A 21,759-nucleotide genomic window follows, 5' to 3' on the forward strand; every position below is an offset into this window, starting at 1 on the left:
AATTAATCTTATTCTTGCAGAACTATAGCTTCTAAGAATAGATGTAATTCATGAATAAAACAAGACATACTGGTACATTGTAAGACATTAGACAATAATTCTCTTCCTCCTGCAATCTATTATTTTTCCACTCAGCTACTGTTCAAGTTTTGATATATTAACAAGCTCTTGTTTATACTAATCCTTTCTCTGTCTCCTTTTAACAGGTAGAACTTGGAAATACCATACGGTAAGATCATTAGAATATGATTGTGGTACCATCCCAGACCTACTACAATGATCTTAGTCCATTAGATCCGAATATCAAGAGTGCAGAATTGCATTTCTGCTAAACCACTATAGAGATTAATGTACTTGAACACAGGAAAGTTATGGTTAGAAAAAAGATGGCAAGTACAAGTTTACTCCAAACATGATTATTTGTTCAATCTGTCCATCCTCAACATTATCAGCCTCATTTCTAATGTACACGGTTGTTGATTTGTTATAATTTTGGCCTTTCCACTCTCCCATTTTGAAGAATGATGTTGACGAATAATCATTACTTGCTATTATCTGCTTTTGGTGGTAGGCAAGAACCATGGTTTTGATGAACCATGATTTTGGTGACAAGCAGGGACCATTTAAAATTTAATTTCAAGAAATACATGCAACTATGTTAACTTAACTATGTTAAGTTTTTGGCTGATTCTGCTGTTCACACTATATGAAAACTTCTTCCAGAAGCATGAAATAGCAACAGCTGCTTTATGTTATGAGTAATAGATTCCTCACATTTTAAGACTCTCAAGAACATCATCATTAGGTAAGTTTTTCTTTATCCTGGCCTAAAACTCATCAGTAGTTCAAATTCTTCACTTGTGGTGTTTTTCTCTTGCTGTGGTAGGCATGATTCATTTTAAAGAGAATGTAGGATATATTAATTTCTTTTATGCATTTAGCTTTAAATATTAAGAAGATTGTTTAATTTTAATATTTTTCACATGAAAGAACAGAATATAAGTGTAAAACTTTATGCCAAAAATTAATTGCTGTAAGAACACACCAAATAAAAAGTGTGCAGTTTCATGTGACCAAGACCTTTAAAGAGAATTTCTTTTTTTTGTCAACTCAACTTAGATGTTCTTGTTTTTAAAACTAACAGAACTGAAAATAGAATGCATCCTCTAATATGAGAGAAAAAAAGTTAATAATATAATTTTTACTATAACATTAAATTCACTGCCAATAATCTATTATTACCTTTGTAGTTAACCTTGAAACCAATTGAGCCCACACTTTCATCCGTTTGAAGGTGCAACCACATCTGATTGCTCATGCTCACAATTAAGTCTGGTACAAAGCTCCCAGTTAACCTGTAGACAGAAGAAAATATCTGTAAAGACATTAAACATTCAGTAACTAATTTTTTTTTTTTTTAGAGAGCCTAAATACCTGTTAAGTTGGTTTGGGGTTTTTTTTTTTGTTTTTGTTTTATTTTATTTTTGCAACCCGATCTAGGTGAATCTGCTTCTCCAGGGGGGTTGGACTAGGTTATCTCTGGAGGTCCCTTCCAACCCTACCATTCTATGATTCTATGATTCTAATTCATTATATTCAGATCAGTTGTCTACCAGCTGGTTAGCCAATACGGCTCTCAGTGTTCCAGCCACTGCAGATTTGATAGCAGTCTAAAAGCACAAGCAACTACTCTTTGGTTTATGTTGAACTATGTCATCTCACTTCCTGCTCTTAGTCCAGAAAGACATGCATCTCCCCAAATCTAAACCTTATCTCTCAGTTCTGTGTGCATGACTCAGACATATACAGACATATTACATGGCTCTAGAAACCCATGAGGTTTGTTTATACTTCTAAGAGTATTTTTCTGGTATACAATTATGCACATTCAAATATACAGAATGCATATTTAAGAAGTGGTTATTCTTAAATTGCAACACTATCTCACTACCCCCCATCACTTCTACCACAACTATGGAAGAATGTGCTTTACAGACTCAGCTGACATTCATTCCTTCATTAACAAAAATACCAGATGTCACAACATTATGTTTACTGAATGAAATAGTGTGATAGCAAAAATGAAAAGTTATAAAAGCTGAAGATTCATGTTATATTAGTTATCTTTTTCCCCCAATTGTCTCAAATTTGGTAAGAGTTTATTAGCTACAACAGAATGTTGGAAAGTACCAAAATATTTTCCATTTTTGTGAAATGGATGCGAACACAAGACTGTATGAGTGAAAACTGTTAGTTTGGTTTTTTTGCAGTTCTAACCATTTTTTAAAGCTAATTGAAACTTCAAAAACTTTAAAATATATTTTGTAGTTAATTTAGTTCTCCTCCTGTTTTTTTTAGCTTGTTTCTCTATGAAATACTCTGTTGTGGGAGAAATTCATGTCTATTTCTCACATCTGTGTTCACAGATGGAGCTACTACAAAGACTCTTGCCAGAATCGAACAAGTAAGTGCCTGGCCAAAATAATGTACTAACTGCTCATTCCCATACTAAGGGAAAGTGTCTTCAGTGAATTCAGTCTTTGCCAAGTTAATAGATTAACAGGATGTTCCTCAGAAACAACACTGATGTAATGGCTAACAGTTTTTTAACGGTCGCTGGTGACTGAAAGTACATTTTGGGACTATTAAGGCAATTGGGAATATTAATCTCTTTGTTGTGTTGGAAAGAATAATTGCTATGAAAAACAGCCATGATTTTTTAAAATTGTTTCTATTTTCTGAAGTCAATTATAAATTTTATTTTACAAAAATAAATACAGTCTTCAAAAACAATACTTTTCAATTAAATAGTAAGTGGGGGAAAAAATTATTTTTTGAAAATGTATTTTAAAAAAATAAGAAGTAATGAAGAACACAGAAAGCACTTGCTCTTAAGTGCTTTGATATCTCTTTTCCATATTTATGAAGACTTTGGGACCATAAAGTAAAAAGATCCAGAAAAATAATTATGTGAAGAAAATTATGTAAGATAGTGATGAAATGCTCAAGCTATGAATTATCCTTTTTTTCTTCCTGGCGTTTATTCATGTTCTGGTTTTGGATGAGATAGAGTTAAATTTCTTCCTAGTAGCTGCAACAGGGCTATGTTTTAGGTTTGTGCTGAAAACAGCATTAATAACCCAAACATTTTTTGGTTATTGCTGAGCAGTGCTTGCACTGCATCAAGGACTTTTCTGCTTTTGGTTCTGAACTTTCTTGTCTACCAGTGCCCAGTAACACTAGTGGATTAAACACTTGGATAGGTTCCCTGATTTCATAAATCAGAAGATAAATGTTTTCACATCATTTACACATAAACCAGACATATTCAAGCTAAGGTTCTTCAGCAATTTTCTGGAGGAAAGATAAGTATTTTAAAATTTTAAATACAGAAATTAAATCACAAAATAGCTGATTTAATTGCTATGCATCATACCTCAGACAAAGTCTGCATGGCTCACAAGAGAAAAGGTTTGCAAGTTTATTACAGTACTCGATTGTGTTCTGTCTTCCGTGAAACTTTTTAATACATTTTAATACTAATAATTTCAACATTGATACTTCTGATCAGAAAATAATCAGCAATCATTTCACTGTTAAACAAAAATAATATGTCTGTGTCTGATTATACAATGTTACATAATAATAAACCCGCACAAATTAATTGGGGGACGTTTTGTCTTTCCAGAATCTCCATAGTGATAACTATTTGAAGTTATTTATCTAGTTATTTATAGAACAAATTTTCTTATCATATCCTAACACTTGACAATTTTAATTTCTTATTAAAGAAAATTATTCAGAAGTCCCTTATATGTATGATAAACTTAATCCTGTAATTTCATAATTTCTCCCTAACATAAGTTTCATCATCATACTTCTATAAAATATTATCCGTAATGAAAAAAAATCTTGACAGAGTACTTTACTACATTACTTAAAATTTTAATAACATTGTGCCATGCCTCAATGTGTTGCTGTAATTCAGGCATAAATGAAAAACAATACTTTATTTAGATGTTAATAAAATCAGGTGAAATGGTACTTAATAAGTGTTTTTTCAATAAGTGTTTTTTCAATAATATTCAGTTTAGTTTATCAACCTAAGAATATCTGAAATTGAATTCCAGCACTATCAAAAATATATTTTGAAGGCTTGGTACTGTCTATAAAATACAAATTATGGATAAAATATGGTTTCTAAGCAATAAAATTATTTTAATTTTATGTAATTAATTTTTCATTAAAAATTAATCGTATTTGAAAAAAAAAAAACCCACAATACATTTTGGAGTGCATTCATTTCTCCTAAAAAAACATTGCAATGTTGACTTAGAATGGAACTGGAGCTATGTAAAATGACAGTGATCTACATACTTTTAAGTGACTGGGAAATAAACAGAATCACTAAACTACATTGCTGTGTTCAAAATGTTACAAATTAAGTAATAACATTCTGAATTTGTCTTCTTGAGATTGTTATTCTTATTGTAAGACAGTTATCATCACAAGTTAAGCCTTTGAGAAATACAGATTCCGAAGTTAATCGGTGGTTATTAAGCATATCTCTATGTGTATCCAGGCTCACAAAATTCTATAAGAATGCTAACGGATGATAAAAATATTCTTTAATACTCAGTGCTGTCTGATTTGCAATCATATGTTAAGTTATATCCTGCTCAGATTTTCTATGTAGTAATTTTCTTCACTATATTAATGCATTCTTTGAATTATCTACAGTAGTCAATAATCACTTAAAGGTCAAGATCCTATAGTACATCCTTTGTCATGCTAAGCTTCCTAGGAGATTGTGAAAGTTTATGTTAAATTTGTTCATTTCTCTATATTCAACGATGGTCTTAAACACTTTAGGTTTGAGAACATACCTATAATGGGAGCATAATAGCCTCTAAAAATTTACACGACTACACAAATATACAGACTATGTCTTTTAAAATTTCCTTTTTTTTTTTTTCTGTTCTGATGTCTAGCCCATCTCTTTCTGACTTTAGAACAGTAAACATATAACAGTGGATTTAAACAGTCATCTTCACGTATTTTAGAAGCTAATTAAGATAAGCTTTTGTTGATATTAACCCAATTTTAATCATTATTTACTCCCAGAAAAAGCCACATTAATGATATTCTGTAATGCACACAAATTGTAAATGCAAAAGACTTACACTTGAAGCACAGTTTTAGGATCACCCACTTCTCCTCCATCACCAATTGTCAGTGTGTCATAGCCAATCTCCAGATCGAATTCTTCAAAATTTATCTGAATAACCTAGGAAAAATAATATGTAAATATATTTTAGAAATAAACGTGCTTGTGAGATGAGTCCATAAATAAGACTTTCAGTTGTGTAAAAAAAAAAAGTTAAAATTTCAATTAATATTTACAGGTAACTTTAGCATATTTTACAATAAACTATTGTACTAAAACCGATAGATTTGGTTCATAAAGTGTGAATTATAATAACTTTAAGGTATCTTCACTCTGATGACCTCCTCAAAGGACTGCCATTTTGCTTATTTATATAGTTGTTACATGTTTAATACAATTCTAGATAATTGCATTATATTTTGATTAAGAGACACTCAAAAGGCAACATAATTAATTGCACTTCATGCAACACAATTGTGTTCAAGTAACACCTGAAGTAAAGGTAAAGAACATAATTTATTCTATAACATGGCTCGAATAGGAGAAAGCTGGATGAGAAGTAAAGGAGTTAAGGAATATATAAGTTCCTTCACAAACGTCTCAAGATAACATTGGTTTTTAATTAGGACTGACTAGAAAAAGAAATGTGTATTTTTACTCATACAATTCTTCAAAATGTTCTTTATTTCACTGGAGAAATGTCAGATTTTTTCATTCTTTTTTAACAATGCTCACAAATAAAAACAGTGAGAGAACTCTATGAAAAATATCTGACTAATTAGGGAATACAGTGAAACATGATAAAAATAACTAAATTTGTTTTTTCTCCAAATCATAGGTTTGAATCTTTCCACTGGTCTCTGGTGAATCCCCAAATTATTGTTGAATAATTGTCATTGTTGTCATCTGGAAGGTTATTGGCTGCTCTGATCTGCTCTTTCCATTCTCTGCAGTCTGGGATTATTTTCAAAGATAAAACAAGCTCTCTTTATTTGCTATCAAAATAGAGACAAAATACATGTTAAAAAATTATCTGGTTTTGCTGCATTCAAATTTTTCAGCTCAATATTTTTTTCTTAAAAAATGCTGGCTCGACTTTCTTTTAATTCACCTAAAACTATGTTAAGGATAGATTAATCTACCTCTGGTTTGTATCATATTCTACAAAATAGTCATATTTTGAAGACAAGAAGTAGCAATGAAGTTAGTAACTTTCCAAAATTATTAATATATATAAATTACTGTAATATAGAAACTGTCTAATATAGAAACAACTAATTCCAACTCAGGTTTAACATTCAAAACAGGAGCTGATTTACAGAATCACAGAATTGCAGCAGCTGGAATCGACTTCTAGAGATCATGTAGTCTAACCCTCCTGCCAGAGCAGGTCCACCAAGATCAGGTCACACAGGAATGCATCCAGGTAGGTTTTGAAAACCTCCAGAGAAGGAGACTCCACAACCTCCCTGGGCAGCCTGTGCCAGGGCTCCCTTACCATTTCAGTAAAGGAGTTTTTCCTCTAAATGGAACTTCTTGTATTACGGCTTCTGTTCATTACACCTTATCCTGTCGCCGGAAACAACAGAAAAAAGTGCTGACCCATCATCTTGACATACACTTTTCAAATACTTGTAAGTGTAAATGACATTCACCCTCAGTCTTCTCTAGATTGAACAATCCCAGGTCCCACAGCCTTTCTTCATAAGGAAGATGCTCCTGTCCCCTGATCATCTTGGTGGCCCTGCACTGGACTGTCTCTAGAAGTTCCCTGTCCCTCTTGAGCTTGAGATCCCACAAATGGACACAGTACTCCAGATGAGGCCTCACCAGGGCAGAGCAGAGGGGGAGAACAACCTCCCTCAAACTGCTGGTGACAAAATTCTTGATGCATCCCAGGATGCCATTGGCCTTCTTGGCCACGAGGGCACATTGCTGGCTCATGGATAGTTTATTAACAACCATAACTTCCAGGTCTCTCTCCACAGAGCTGCTCTCCAGCAGGCCAACCCCTACCCTGCACTGGTGCATGGGGTTGTTCCTCTCCAGGTGTAGGATTCTCTATTTGTTGTTATTTAACCTAATGTGATTACAGTAAAAACTTTGGATTTGGCAAAGTAAACTTGCCATTTATTTGGCAAATACACTTTTCTATTGACATTTCAAGACATTTATTTTTAGGAGAAGTTGCACAAATGGGGAAGAGTAACAGAAGAACTGTAAAGCTATCAGTATCTTATATGCAAGAGGTAGTAAATTCATTTACTACATATGGGCTGCAGAAGCTTTTATGTGTAATAATTGTGAAAAACGACTGAATACTTTTTGGAAATTAATTGTCTGCTATTTATCTTTGACATGCAACGTACACAATATGCAGCACAAAATGTACTTGAAATCTTTGAAAATATGCCTGAATGGCAAGAAAATAGATACCCTTAGTGATAAGATATATTTTCAGATTCTTTATCTTACAATGTCTGATTTAGTTTGATAAGAACCACAATGACTGTATTTGTCAGTGCTTATTATATTTATTATTACTTTTAGAATACTGAAATATTTTTTGATGATATTGTAAAAGTTTAAAGATTTAACATTGACTGCACTGGAATCTTTAAAAATAAAACCTGAGTTTAAGCAAGATGAGTAAGTAACTTAAAACTTTGTAATAATCCTGTGAAAAATTTTGCTTTTACCAGTCATCTAACAGGTTTTTTTTGTATTTTTCTGGAAAAACTGTAAATGACAGACCAAAAGTAGGCAGCATCCTTGAATCAGTTTAACATTAGTGTAAAACCTTAAAGTAACTACATATGTTAGTCTGCTATTATTTGTAACACTAAACATTTGAGGTAAAACTGCTGATTTATTACAATACATATTTTTTAATTGTTCTATTGATCTGTTTAGTAGATACACAGTAATCAGAACCACAGGGACAGATATTCTGTCCTGATCTATAAGATCAAACAGTGATCATGTTTATAATCCCCACCACTCCAAAATCTATCTCTACTGAAATAATAACAATGCAGTGGGACCACAAAATATTTTCAAACAGTCAGGAATACTTTCATGGAAAAATACTGCAAACAAAATATTTCATCAGTAATTTGCCTGAAGTACAAGGTTCTGATTAAGGGGATGATACTATCAGAGCTGAGTTCTGGAAGGCAAGCACAAGAGAGAAATCTCAAAAATTCAGAATTCCAGCTGAGACAGTTTATCACCATAGTCATGATTTATCATTTTACACATTATAAGTTAACTAATTATATCACATATTTATCTGTATGGCTTCAGAATTGAGAGTAATAACTTTACTTAAAATTAAGCAATACAATAATTATTATCCTTTTTCAGAAAGAGATATGCAGATGTTCATAAAATTTTGTACATTACAGTTGCTTGTCTGATGCATTCAGCAGGCAGCAAACTACTATAATTATCCTGACACAGACTAATCCTATTTTGAATTTTGTTTCAGAGGATACTGTCAAGAGTAAAGAATCTTTTCTTTCCTCTTCTTCCATGTACACACATATATATAAAGAACAAGTTTTTTTTCAAATAAAATATGCTGCACTGTGCACTCATTCACTAAAATAACTATGAACATAGCTAGAAGTAAGGGAATTGTCTCTCTATATCCTAGTCTGATTTTGTTGTTTATAAACTCAGAAGCAATAAACAAAACTGTTGAATTAAGGTAAATTTATAAATGCAGATGACAATAAACAAAAAAAAAGATGGCAATACTAGTAATTATTATCCAAGGTACAGAGGAAAAAAAGCTCTATTTGAAAAGTAACTTTGAAAAATATGATGGTGTAGTTTGGTTTCTAATAATTTTGCAATTACTTTTCAAAGGAAAATGAGAGCAGAGATCTAGTTCTAACAAATTTCGGTAGACGTAACTCCTTTATGTGACTCTACCTTTTGGAACTCAGTCTTTGGGCAAAACTGAATCTGTAATCCAGCTCAGAAGTAACACAGGAGAAGACTTTATTAAATAATTAGTGGCTAACCTGGGAACTTCCTACAACTCTTCAGAAAGAGAATATGCTGAGGAGGATGTGTTCCAGACAGCAGTTTTTCCAAATATTCTGTATGACTGCCTGTCTAGTTTCTGGTGGAACTAGCTCCTGAAAGATTTTTCAAGGAAACTAGTGTTCTAGAAGTACTTAACTTCAAAAAAATTAAAAACATAGAAAACAGAATGGTGTGTAAGAGAAGCAAATATACATGCTTAGAAACTGCTTCTGAAGGGAAAGTGTGAAGATTTAAAGTTGTATGTATTTCCATATGTGCATCTGTTATCCTAAGGCTTCCAATGCAAATGAAACTCTAAAAACGTTTTCAGATATATAGTAATATTTTCACTTCATAAAATTTGACATTTACTAGTAAAATAATGATGAAGTTTCTAAAAATGCTATAAATCTTTTCTTCTCAGAATAATACTTAAAAATTAAGCTAAGTTACAGCTTAAATGAGCTGTATCATAGATAATACTAATAATCAGCATTATAATCCTGCCAAGAACACAATATTATTACAAACTATTTTACTGCATATTGCATATAATTCAATGATTCAAAATTTTTAAGAACATAGCATTGCATGGTATTGCATAGCAGTAGTTTGTATCTTTGCTATTTACCTACTGCATGAGCAAAACTCAACCTAGGATAAACCAGCATAAATACTTAGCACTACTGTCCTTTAAAATTCAATTTAATCTTTGAATATCAGAGGACATGAGAAAAGGGGCAGAGGGGGAAGAAAAGGAGAAAGAAAACTTTGAGATTTATAAAATATTATAGAAAATAATAAAGGAGATAACACAGAAAGCTGTAAGAATTCAAGGAGACAAAGGCTCACTAGCTGAAATAGTTCCTTCTATATTGTTGAGTCTATTTGTTGGCAATAGGATTCATCATACTTAACTACAGTGTAAACATCTATATTTGATGCAGTCTTCTTCATAACCAATGAAAAAACATGTTTAGAGTGTAATCTATTTCACTGAAAGGTACATAGCACACACTAGATCAATCACAGTTTAGAAGTACCTATTTCTTTACCTTAACTATAAAGTCAGACTAGGCATTTAGAAATGGATGTCTACACTGTGGATGTCTAAAACAGAATTCACTCACATAAATTACTTAAGTAGTACTATCTGATCTGTTGTAAAGCAGCCAAAGGATCCATACAAACCTGGCAGATACAAGACTTTCAGGAGAACTCTACTCTTTTTGGAAGGCAGGTGAAGACCAGATGGGGTTTTCAGTCAGTGGTTGTCAGTAATCTCAGTTCTACAGATAGCAATTGAAAACTGCCTTGCAGAGCCATTGGTAAGCACATTATATGTTAAGAGATGTGTGGATGTTGTACTTAGGGAAGTGGTCTAGTGGTTGATAGGGCTGGGACAAAGGCAGGACCCAATGATCTTAAAGGTCTCTTGCAGCCAAAACAATTCTATGTAATTTCTTTCATACAGTTCTTTATAACGGGGTTTTTGTTTTGTTCTTGGGGTTTTGTGGTTTTGTTTTTTTTTTTAAATTCAATACTAATGCTCTATGACAGTTAATTTTCAATGAGGCTAATGCTACAATCAGTTATTTATAAAGGTTATTTAGAATTCTTTATTTGGAGACCACAATAACTGAAAAAAAAGTATAGTCAGGTGATAAACCACTGGAATGGGCTGTCTAGGGAGACTGTGGAGTCTTCTCCTCTGGAGGCTTTCAAAACCCAGCTGGACAATTTCCTGAACGACCTAATTGAAATGAACCTGCTTTAGCAGGAGCATTGGACTGAATGATACCTAGAGTTCCCTTCTGACCCCTCTCATTCTGGGATTCTAGGATTCTGTGATAGTCCTTCCCTATCCTGAGAATACTACTAGGAAGTGTAGTACATTAAAATAACAGCATGAATGGATTATTTTTTTATTTTTCAAGTTATAGATTTCTGTTTGTGTAGAAATACTATCTGTACTGTTTTGATATGCATTCACAGTTTCTGAGACTGATTAATCTCAGATTATTAATGAGGACTATAAACCCACATTTTATCATTTTATTTGACATGTCCAACCCCTATAAAAAGTATTCTACAAAAAAACCCATTATTTTGTAAATAAGGCCTATTGCAAAAAAAGAAAAATAAATAATAATTACACAATTTAATTCAACTATCAATGTAACATCCACAAACAGAAATAAAGGAGTGCAAATAAATCATTAAGTGAACACATTGGCTTTTACTTAAGTCAGTGTTTATCATATTCCCAACAATACAAATTATTGTATAACTTCTGTCTTGTAAAAGAGAATATTGTGTTGTGGATTTGGGGCCTTTTTTTTAATCTCTAAGCAACTGTTTCAGGTTAATTTTTGCTATATTTTCTTACATCAAATATCTTAACCTTTGCAAATGCTGTATTATTATACCTTTGCAAATCACCAGCAGCTGTACATATAAGTTAGTTTCATTCATTTTAATTAAGCTACTAGAAAAGAAAATATTTTTTTTAATCTAGATTTTGAAGAAACAACTAATTAGTAACGAGCTTCAACATGGTGTGGGAATGGCATCTGTATCTAGAAGACTGCAAGAGAGGGAAAGTTTGGGCTTGGGTATACTGGCCACTGCTCTATTGTCAGAACATCTATTATTCATCTACAAAGAAGCCTATTTCTGCAAACATTATCTTCCCAAAAAAAAAAAAAAAAACCAAAACAGAAACCCATGATATGAATGATCCAAACATACTAGCAACATCAAAAAATCCACCTTAGTGAAAAATATCTGTAAGATATCTACTTTCATCACTTTTCACAGTTAACTAGAAAAAACCCACACCTATAGACTGCTAATACTGTCATGCTCACCCTTTGCTCTTAAATTAAAAGGAATTCTCTGGTTGCCTTCTTCATTGGTAGAAGTGCAGCTAGGCAATGAGAAGAAAATAGTTTCTGTTTATATCTGTGTGTCCCTGTATGCTCTCAGGATGTTTAATTGCTTTTGTGCTGAGGATGTCTGACTACTTCCCAGTAAGTAAATGATGTGCATTTATATCTGATGATATAAGCTAATGAAATGCTGCTGTCTGATTGATAGACTTTACTGTCATAATTTTGTACAGAATCACAGGTCCTTCCATCAAAATAATAGTATTATATATTTGATTATAGAAAAATACTTTCAGAAGGAAAATACACTAAATCCATCATTTATTATAAGACCAAGGTATATTTTTACTTACATTATTTATACTGAGGTATAATTTTAATTAACATTAATACTACGGAACAGCTAATACTGAAAATCTTCCCAGGAACATTAAGGACAACCAAATCATTAGGAGTAGTCAGCATGGCTTTATCAAGGGGAAGCCATCCTTAGTCAACTTTAATAAATTTTTATGGTGATATGACTAGTCTGGTAGATGAGAAAGAAGTGAATATTGTCTGCCTGGACTTCATGTAGGCATTTAACATTGTCTGCCATAAGATATTCATAGACAAGTTGTTAATTTCTGGGCTGGGTGAACAGATAGTGAAGTGGATTGAAAACTGGATGGAAGTCTGGGTCCAAAGGATGGTGAGAGGCAGCACAAAGTCTGGTTGGAGGCCAGCAACTGGTCTATACCAGGGACCAATACATGTCCTAACATCTTCATCAGTCATTTGGATGATGGGGCAGAGTGTACTCAGCAAGTTTGCCACAACACCAAGACAGAAGCAGAGGTTATCATGCCAGAAGCTCATGCTACCATCCAGAGGGATCTCAACAGGTTGGAGAAATGGACCAACAAAAACCTCACGAAATTCAACAAGGGGAAGTGGAAAGTCCAACCTCTGGAGAGGGACAACCCCATGCATCAGTATGTTCTGAAAGCCACCCAGCTCGAAAGCAGCTTTGCAGAAGTGTAGCTGGGACACTAGGTTGAATATGCCCTTGCTGGAAAGAAGGCAGTGTCCTCAGCTGCATTAGACAAAGTATTGCCATCAGGTCAAAGGAAGCAATCCTTACTCTCTGCTCAGCCATGATGAGACACATCTTGGTGTTGTGTCCAGTGCTTGCCAGTACAAAAGAGGAAAGACTGAGAGAAATGGGACTGTTCAGCCTAGAGAAGAGAAGTCTGTCAGAGGATCTTCTCAATGTCTATAAATACCTGAAGGAAGGGTAGTGCCAGGAAGGAGAATGGAGCCAGTCTCTTTTCACTGACAGGACAGGACCAGAGGCAATGGGCACAAACTAAAACACAGAAGGCTCCATCTGAACATAAGGAAAGAGTTTTTTACTAAGAGGGTGATCCAGCCCAGAGTGGTTGTGAAGTCTCCCTCCTTGGAGATACTAAGAAGCCCCATAGACATGGTCCTGGGCCACCATTTCCAGCTGGCCATGCTTGAGCAGCAGGGTCACTTTCAACCTCACTCATTTTCTGTGAAAATTAGGAATCTATTAAAAAATTATCACATACTAACTTCACAATTAGCACTTTTCTACAGATAAGCTATTTGCTGAGAAATTGTCTTATTTTGCACGTTCCTTTTAGGATAAATAATTAATCAATCCATTAGAATTTGTATGTCTAGTGAAACTAATATCTCTTCATTAACTGGAGAGAGAGTTTAAAATAAAAAGTATTCCAGCTCTGGTAATTAAGTAACCTTCTTTTGACTACAGTTACATGGTGCTGATCTAAATAAAGTTTCTCTCTTCTCTAAAAGCATCTTTCTATGTCTTCTTTACTTTAGTTGTGAGAAAGATGAGGATTTTGTGATGATGATTATGTCTATTTGAACACAATTCCATTCCTGGAAAACATTTGATATAGTAGCACGAAGAATTAAATAAATAGCAGATTTTAGAGAAAGGTGAGAGAAAATGCAACTGATTACAAATTATGGGCTATCAAAACGCAACGCTGTATGGTTAAAAACACATGTATATCCATATTATGAAGTTAGACATAGCTAGCCTAAGATCACATTTGTTTTATTAGGCTGCCAAAATTCAAATTTTAAAGGTCAGCTGTAAACAAAAAGCAGAAACAATTTTGTAATATCTCTAAACATTAATATTTAACAAAGATTTGCATAAAAGAGATCAAAATGCTAATAAAGTGTTTACAAAAGCCACTAAAACAGGTTTTGATTATTTTTCTTTGTTTTTTTTTAAAGACATACATAATATTGAATTAAGCATAATATCTTTAAAAATATGTATACACAACTACTTTATAAGTACGAATCATAGAACCATAGAATGGTTCAGGTTGGAAGGGACATTTCAAGATCATCTAGTCCGCCTCTCCCTCACTTGCGTAGACACATCTTTTCCCACATAGGTTTTTAAAGTCCCATCCAGCATAGCCTTGAACACTTTCAGTGATGGGGCATCCACAGCGTCTCTGGGCAATCTGTCCCCACAACCCTCATTGTAAAAATGTCCAGCGTAAATCTATCCTCTTTCAGTTTAAAACTTACCCTCTGTCATCTCACTACAGGCTATGGTAAAAGGTCTTTCTGCATCTTTCTTATTATCCCTCTTTATATGATGAAAGGTTGCAACAAGGTTTTCCTGGAACCTTGCATTCTCAAGGCTCTACAACTCCAGCTCTCTTAGCCTTTCTTCACAGGAAAAGAGTTCTAGCACTCTGATATATTTCATGGCCCTTGTCTGGACCCATTCTAACACTTACATTGACATCTGTGGGCTTTCTCACAAAAGTACATAAATGAATGATGAGGTTTAAGGTTAGTTTCAAAACATGATATAAATGTATTTCCCATCTTTGAGGTTGTGATCCATAAAACCAGAAGTACACACCACTTAATCCTCAAAGCATTTAAATTCACAACGTAGGTCTGGTTTTCACCAAAAGTACCAAAGCTATGAGGCAATACGTGAGATTATTTGGAAATATTTTTCTCAGTAATATTAATTTTACAGTGTCAATGCACAGTACCTCATATGACCATAAAACTGTTAATATTCCAGACTCTCAACTCTGGTTCCCTCTATGTAATTTAGTCTTTTGAATGTGTTTCACGTGTCTAAGAAAACCACTCTCCAAACTTACTTTAGTAAATTATGGATGAATGTCACTCCCATATCAGTGTAAGTTTGACCAGGAGTAAGAACAACAAACATTCTAGTCTTTTTTTTTTTTCTCATAATACAGGAATTTGTACTTTGCATTAATAGTTTTTTGGGTTTTTTTTCAAAGGAGATGTTATATTTGGGGTTAGTTTCTTCACTAATTTTTAGTGGTATTTGAGCACTTAATGCTATGTCTCTGATAATACAAATGTTAAGATTGCAAGGTTTTATTGCAGTTTAGTTAAGCTTCTGAAGGAGGTGAAATGTATTTAATTAACAATGTCATCCCAGTAAACAATAAAGAGCTAAGACTAGAAGATCATACAGCAGAGGTAGTAGAAAAAGCATACTAGAGTAAGACTCAAATCTAAGAATATTTCTAAAGAAAACGAAAGTAATCTTAAACCACTGTATTTAAATTAACTTTAAATACATAATGTTCTGAGTTCCATTTTCTACTTTTCCAAAAGCTATTTTTATAGTAAATCTTATCAGTCCTTTGTATTACTTTCTAATGAGATGTGTTAGGAAAACGCTGAAACTTTTTATGCCTTTTTACTCTAAACTCTTTTTTTTTAATTCCACAGAAAGGGAGACAACAATGCTCCAGATACCCTAAAAAAGTATGACTTCATAAAAACATTATAAAAAAAATATTAGAAAGAGTGTGGCCAGCAGGTCAAGAGAGGTTCTACTCTGCCCTCATGAGACCACATCTGGAGTATTGTGTCCAATTCTGGGCCCCTCAGTTCAAGAAGGACAGGGAGCTACTGGAGAGAGTTCAGTGCAGGGCCACAAAGATGATGAGAAGAGTGGAGCATCTCCCTTATGATGAAAGGCTGAGGGAGCTGGGGCTCTTGAGCTTGGAGGAGACTGAGGGGTGACCTTATTAATGTTTACAAATAAATAAAGGGCAGATGTCAGGAGGATGGAGGCAGGCTGTTCTCAATGATGTCCAACGATAGGACAAGGGGCACTGCATACAGGCTAGAGCATAAGAGGCTCCAAAGAAGCACCAGGAAAAATTTTACTTTGAAGGTGACAGAGCACTGGAATGAGCTGCCCAGATGGGTTGTGGAGTCTTCTTCTCTGGGGACATTCCAAATCCACCTGGAAGAGTTCCTGTGTGACCTGCTCTATGGCACCTGCTCTGGCGGGTGGGTTGGACTATTTGATCTTTCAAGGTCACTTCCTACCCTTAAGATTCTGTTATTCTGTGTGATTCTGTGATCAATAGGTATAAGCAGGAAAAAAATAAAGTGATCTGTAAAACAAAAATGTCACTGTCATTCCCACATAAAACCATGCTTACTGGCAGAGTTGAAAAAAAAAACTTATTGTATTTTAAATAGCAAGACAATTGTAATAAAAAGAAGGGGCAGAGGATTTCTAATTGACCTCCCCTGATTTTGCTCTTCTGTTCAGTAGTTAGCCAAAATGATATTCCTGTATGCAGCACAGAGTTCTGCCCTTTTCAAACCACTGAGGGTAAGCAGTCTTTTCCAAAAGGCAACAGGAGGTCACTGACTGATGTCAGCCTAACTTCATGAGCAGCTGCACATCCTCAAGGGGACAGAAACACAGGAGTGATATTAGTGACTTAAGTCTCAGTGGATGTTCCTGCAAGTATCACCTTCAATGTGCATTGTGAATGTGTATTAGGATTACATGGACAGATTTTGGTAGCAGGGAAGGACTGCAGGGGTGGCTTCTGTGAGAAATGATCAGAAGGTGGCCTATCCTAGAGAAGAAGGTTCAGATGACTCCAAGATACACCCACAAGAGGCTAAAGGTGAGCAAATCAGAAATATTGGCAGTGCCTCTGAGATTACATATTTAAGAAACAGTAAAAACCACTACACAACAGCAGACGAAGTGACAGTGAACATGAAGTGAGATGAAGGAGTGAGAAAATGTGAGCAACAACTCTGCAGACATCAAGGTCAATAAAGAAGGAGCAGGAGAAGATGCTCTAGGCACTGAAGCAGAGATTCCTCTGCAGCTTCTGGAGAAGACCACAATGATGTAGATTGTTCCCCTGCAGCAAAAAGTGGTCCATGCTGGAAAAAAGATCCACTTGTGGCCCATGGAAGACCACCCCCAATACCAGAGCAGAAAACTGAAGAAAACTGTGACCTCGTGAAAAGCCCATATCGAATCAGGCTCCCGGCAGCAAATGTGTCCTTGTGGAGGCCCATGCTGCAGCAGTCTGTTTCTGAAGGACTGCAGATCTGGAGCAGTTCGTGGAGAACTGCAGCCTGTGGGAAGTATCCAGTACTGGTGCAGGGGAAGAATATGAGGAGGAAGGAATGGCAGAGACAAAGCATTATGGACTGACCAAAAGTCCCATTCCCATTCTTCCTGCACTGCTCAGGGGGAGGAGATAGAGAAGTCAGGAGTAAAGTTGAGCCTGAAGATGAGAAGGGAGTGGTGACTGAAGGTTTTTTAGGATTTTATTTTATTTCTCACCACCCTACTCTGATTTGATTGGCAATAAATTAATTCAATTTCCCAAGTTGATTCTATTTTGCACATTATGATAACTAGTGAGTTATCTCCCTGTCCTTATCTTGACTCATTAGATTTCTATTGCATTCCTTTCCTGTTCAGAAGGGGTGTGCAGCTTGGTAGGCACTTGGTAGATACCCAAGGTTAAACCAGCACAGAACGGTGCAATGAATCTTTAAAGAAGTCACTTCATAGAAAACAAATAAACAAACTGCCAGCAGCATTATTTCCCAGTCAAATATCCGTTATATATTGAGCACAACAATGTACTGTAAATATCACTGACAAGAGCAACTGAGTGAACTCAACTGTGGAGGAAAGTGACAAGTCTCTTGGAAAAAAATTCATCAAACATAAAAGAGTGAAACATATCAATTGCTCATTGTACAAGTGGAAACTTCTCATCAAATTGTCTGGGTCATATGCATACCTCTTTTTAAAAGTTCTTGCTTGGGTATACATATTCACAAGTATAAAGACAAAGTGTATTTGCATTCAAAGTGTATGGGAGACACAGCTTACTCTGTCTTTAATTGTATCTAAAGTTTTAATTGAAGGGGGAGTTAATATCTGAAATTCAGTTAATAACTAGAATCTAAAATTACTGATGGCTGAAACAGAAGTAATTACTTCTATTGAACTTATTGCAATTGGCACAATCTATCACACATCCTGTATGGTTAGAACATATTTTCAGTGTGTAAACCACTTCTACATTCATAGAAATGGCAGGAAAACATTTTATGAGACAAAACCTGCGCTAATTAAGATAAATGACCTCTCCTTCTTTCCATAATGAAAGTGGAGATATAATAAAACTGCAGGATGAGAGTCCAAGTAATTTATCCCTTTACAATTGCATTTTTTTTCTTCAGATCTCTTTTATTATACTGATTTTCTCCAACAGTTAACCTAAAACACATGGACATAACTCCTGACTCCAAGTTCTCTTATTCAGCAATTGATTCTATTCCCTCACTCCTGAGCCTGCTAACTTCCTATCTTAGAAACAGTTGGATTCTCCTTTTGCTCTCCTGAGACAGTTTCCTCTTGCTCCATATATATAGCAAATATTATTTTTAAGAACTGCGGTATATACGTCACTCAGATTTTTGTAACTAGGTCAAATTGTTCATGAGGAGTATGGAAGAATAGCATAGCTAAACACTACAAAAATATTAATGTATTCTGAACAGAATTGAAACATTTTTAAACTTTCTAGTTTCATATGGAATAAAAATACTTTATCTGTTACTAATAAATACCATACCAGTTTTTACAATCTGCATAGATGAAAAACAGAGTTATGATTAAAATATACAGCTAAGAGTGAGCTTAAGTAAGCTCATATTTTCTTATATTTCACTGACTATAACAACCACTGTACATCACATTACGCTTAGGAAAAAAACAAATTTCAGACATTTGCTTATAAAAAGAGTTTCAGTGTAGTTGTTCCAGTGGGCCTGATCAAAACAGACTTGAGGAAATGAGTGTTTGAGTTCATGTTAAAGCATCCAGCTTCCTTGAGATTTATACTGTTATCATGAATAAATATGGATTGACAACAAGTTAAGGAAATATTACTTTGACAGTTTTCACATCATTAACAAAATAACACAGATGTGGAAAATTAAATGTAAACACTCAGCTTCTTGCTGAAATTCTTTTGCTTATTTTTGACTTGGCCTAAAAGGCACAGGAATTAAAACTTGGAAAAGAGGAAATTGTTACAAGAGGATGACAGAAACATCATTACATAAAAAAAGGGAAAGGGAAGAAAGGAATGTAAGAATTTTTTTATTTCTCTAAATTAAGAATATCTTAATATACGGTCATTAAAGGACGACTATAACATCAGTTCAGTAATTGTTGGATATTATTGCCTCAGTTAACCTCTTCTGACTTGAAGATTACATCACAGGAGTAGTTTCCCAGGTATTTTTAACGACTTCCACAGTTTCTCAGAAAATAAGGACTAGAGCAGTTGGAAATAGATGTGGTAAGTTTTCAGCAGGCTCTGCTGATTATGACAAAAAACTAAAACCAAACCCAAAATCCAACTATCTCCCAACTCTTAGACATAAATCATTGCTTTCAAAAGTATTTCAAAATGCAATAGATAAAACAATAAAAATGTGAATGCTGTCAAACTTCTGAAATTTATATTCAAACAATACAATGAAAGTAAAATGTAGACTATGATGATAATGAAAACTAACATATAAATATGTAAATTTTCAGAATCGGTGATTAATAAATTAAAATTTTCACCTAAATTTAACACTAATCTTATTTATATTTTCTTCTTTACGATTTTTGAAAATGGTTTGATTATTTTAAAAAAAATAACCCTTTTGCCTATTTTGCTCCTTCTTAATGCATGATGGTGTATGATATGTGGTGTGAACATGGCTGAGATCTGTCAGGAAGGCTGTCATTCTAGCACTGACATTTTCCACAGTGTTTCTGTCACCATGGATTAGAAAAAAAATCAGCAAGTATTGTTTATAAGACTTGACCTCTGGTTAACTAGCCACTGTAGGTAGGCATTTAGTGCAGGAAAATTTTATTAAAGACACTTTATTTCTTTAAAAAAATAAGTAGATGATGTTACTATAATTTATGTTGAAGCAGCTTTCACAGAAACTGCTTTTCTCTATCTAGTTGATGCTAAGTGGGTCAGTTGTCTTGTGACAAGAAAACTTTTCTCTGATTTGGTTGAGCCCATCAGAAATCATTAACTTCCTTAACCTGTGAGTTTCTTGCATAAATTTCTAAATAAACTAAGTCTTCTGTTCTAGGCTTCTCTTTTCTACCTCAGAGGTTACAAACTGCTATCTTCCTTTATGAGGAGCTGTTAGTCTACAGATAAACCAACTCTACGTTACTAGTCCAATAAAGAATAGGTCATAATAGGACCTGAGAAAAAAAACTGGTCTGAAGCAAGATTCAAATAACTCTATAATTCATCCCACAAACAGCTTTCTGTGCATACAGGTCATATGTGTGACGGTATAAACCAAAAGTCGTAAACAGTCATAACAATATTTCTAGATGATTATTGGTAAGAAGTACTGCTTAAGCCTCTGATCTGATATAGAAACAAAAGAAAACAAGTTTAAATGTTTTAGGAGAAAAATAGTAGAAAATACACACTACTAGGGATGGGAAGGGAATTAAGCCATGAAAATAAAGAACTAAGAATAAACAACTGAGAAATCTTTATTCTCATTTCCATGTGGATATTCACAAGAATGCTTTCTAAGGACCCAAGGGATTAATAATCTGGAAACCGCAGTTCAGGCCAAAGCAAAGCACTTTAAATTCCATTGCACCTTTAGGGTGTCACGGAGAGACATGATTTTCTTGAATGTTGTTTCAGGCAGATCCCCTGAACTATAATTTCACTATGTTTGATCAACAAAGATTTAGTTGATTCCAGAGTATCCATGGGTAAAACAGGGACAGAAATAACTTGCTTGACACATATAAAATTGGATATAAACCACGTCAGGATAACCTGAATGTGGGAACACTGGCCATGAATTTTCTTCATTATATACTGTTGAAAAAGCCTCATGTTTACAGATACGCATCCTCATAGGGAATTTCAATCACCTCAATATCTTCTAGAGTGGCAGCAAAGCAGAGCATAAACCATTGAAGAGCTTTATGGAGCATATTGATGACAACTTCCTAACACAGATAATTGAGAGCCGACCAGGAAACATGCACTGCTGGACCTCAGGCTTCCAACGAGTCAGAGCTGGACGTGAATGTAAAGACTGGGGAGCAGCCTGGGTTGCAATGACGATGAACTGATTGAGTTCAGAGTGCTGAAAGAAGGGATGCATGGAAAAAGGTAGGAACACAACCTTGATAGGAGAGTAGAATTTGTTCAGAATTCTTTTTTGAAGAATCCAATTCAGATAGTTTTGGAGAGAAGAACAACCTAG

The 21,759-nt window shown here is 34.4% G+C and overlaps 1 protein-coding gene across 3 annotated transcripts in view; it reads right to left on the minus strand.

The window, feature by feature from the left end:
* The window catches only part of CSMD3 (CUB and Sushi multiple domains 3), a 611,954-nt gene that overhangs the window by 301,146 nt on the left and 289,049 nt on the right, over window positions 1-21,759 (minus strand). For all 3 annotated transcript variants that reach the window (XM_061994596.1, XM_061994595.1, XM_061994594.1), the window contains 2 exons: window positions 5,184-5,287; window positions 1,243-1,355 (listed from right to left, as the gene is read on the minus strand). In XM_061994596.1, coding sequence (XP_061850580.1) covers window positions 1,243-1,355; window positions 5,184-5,287 — 217 coding nt within the window. The remainder of the gene's footprint in view (window positions 1-1,242; window positions 1,356-5,183; window positions 5,288-21,759) is intronic.

The sequence above is a fragment of the Colius striatus genome, chromosome 4 (assembly GCF_028858725.1).
Source record: "Colius striatus isolate bColStr4 chromosome 4, bColStr4.1.hap1, whole genome shotgun sequence".
Lineage (NCBI taxonomy): Eukaryota > Metazoa > Chordata > Aves > Coliiformes > Coliidae > Colius > Colius striatus.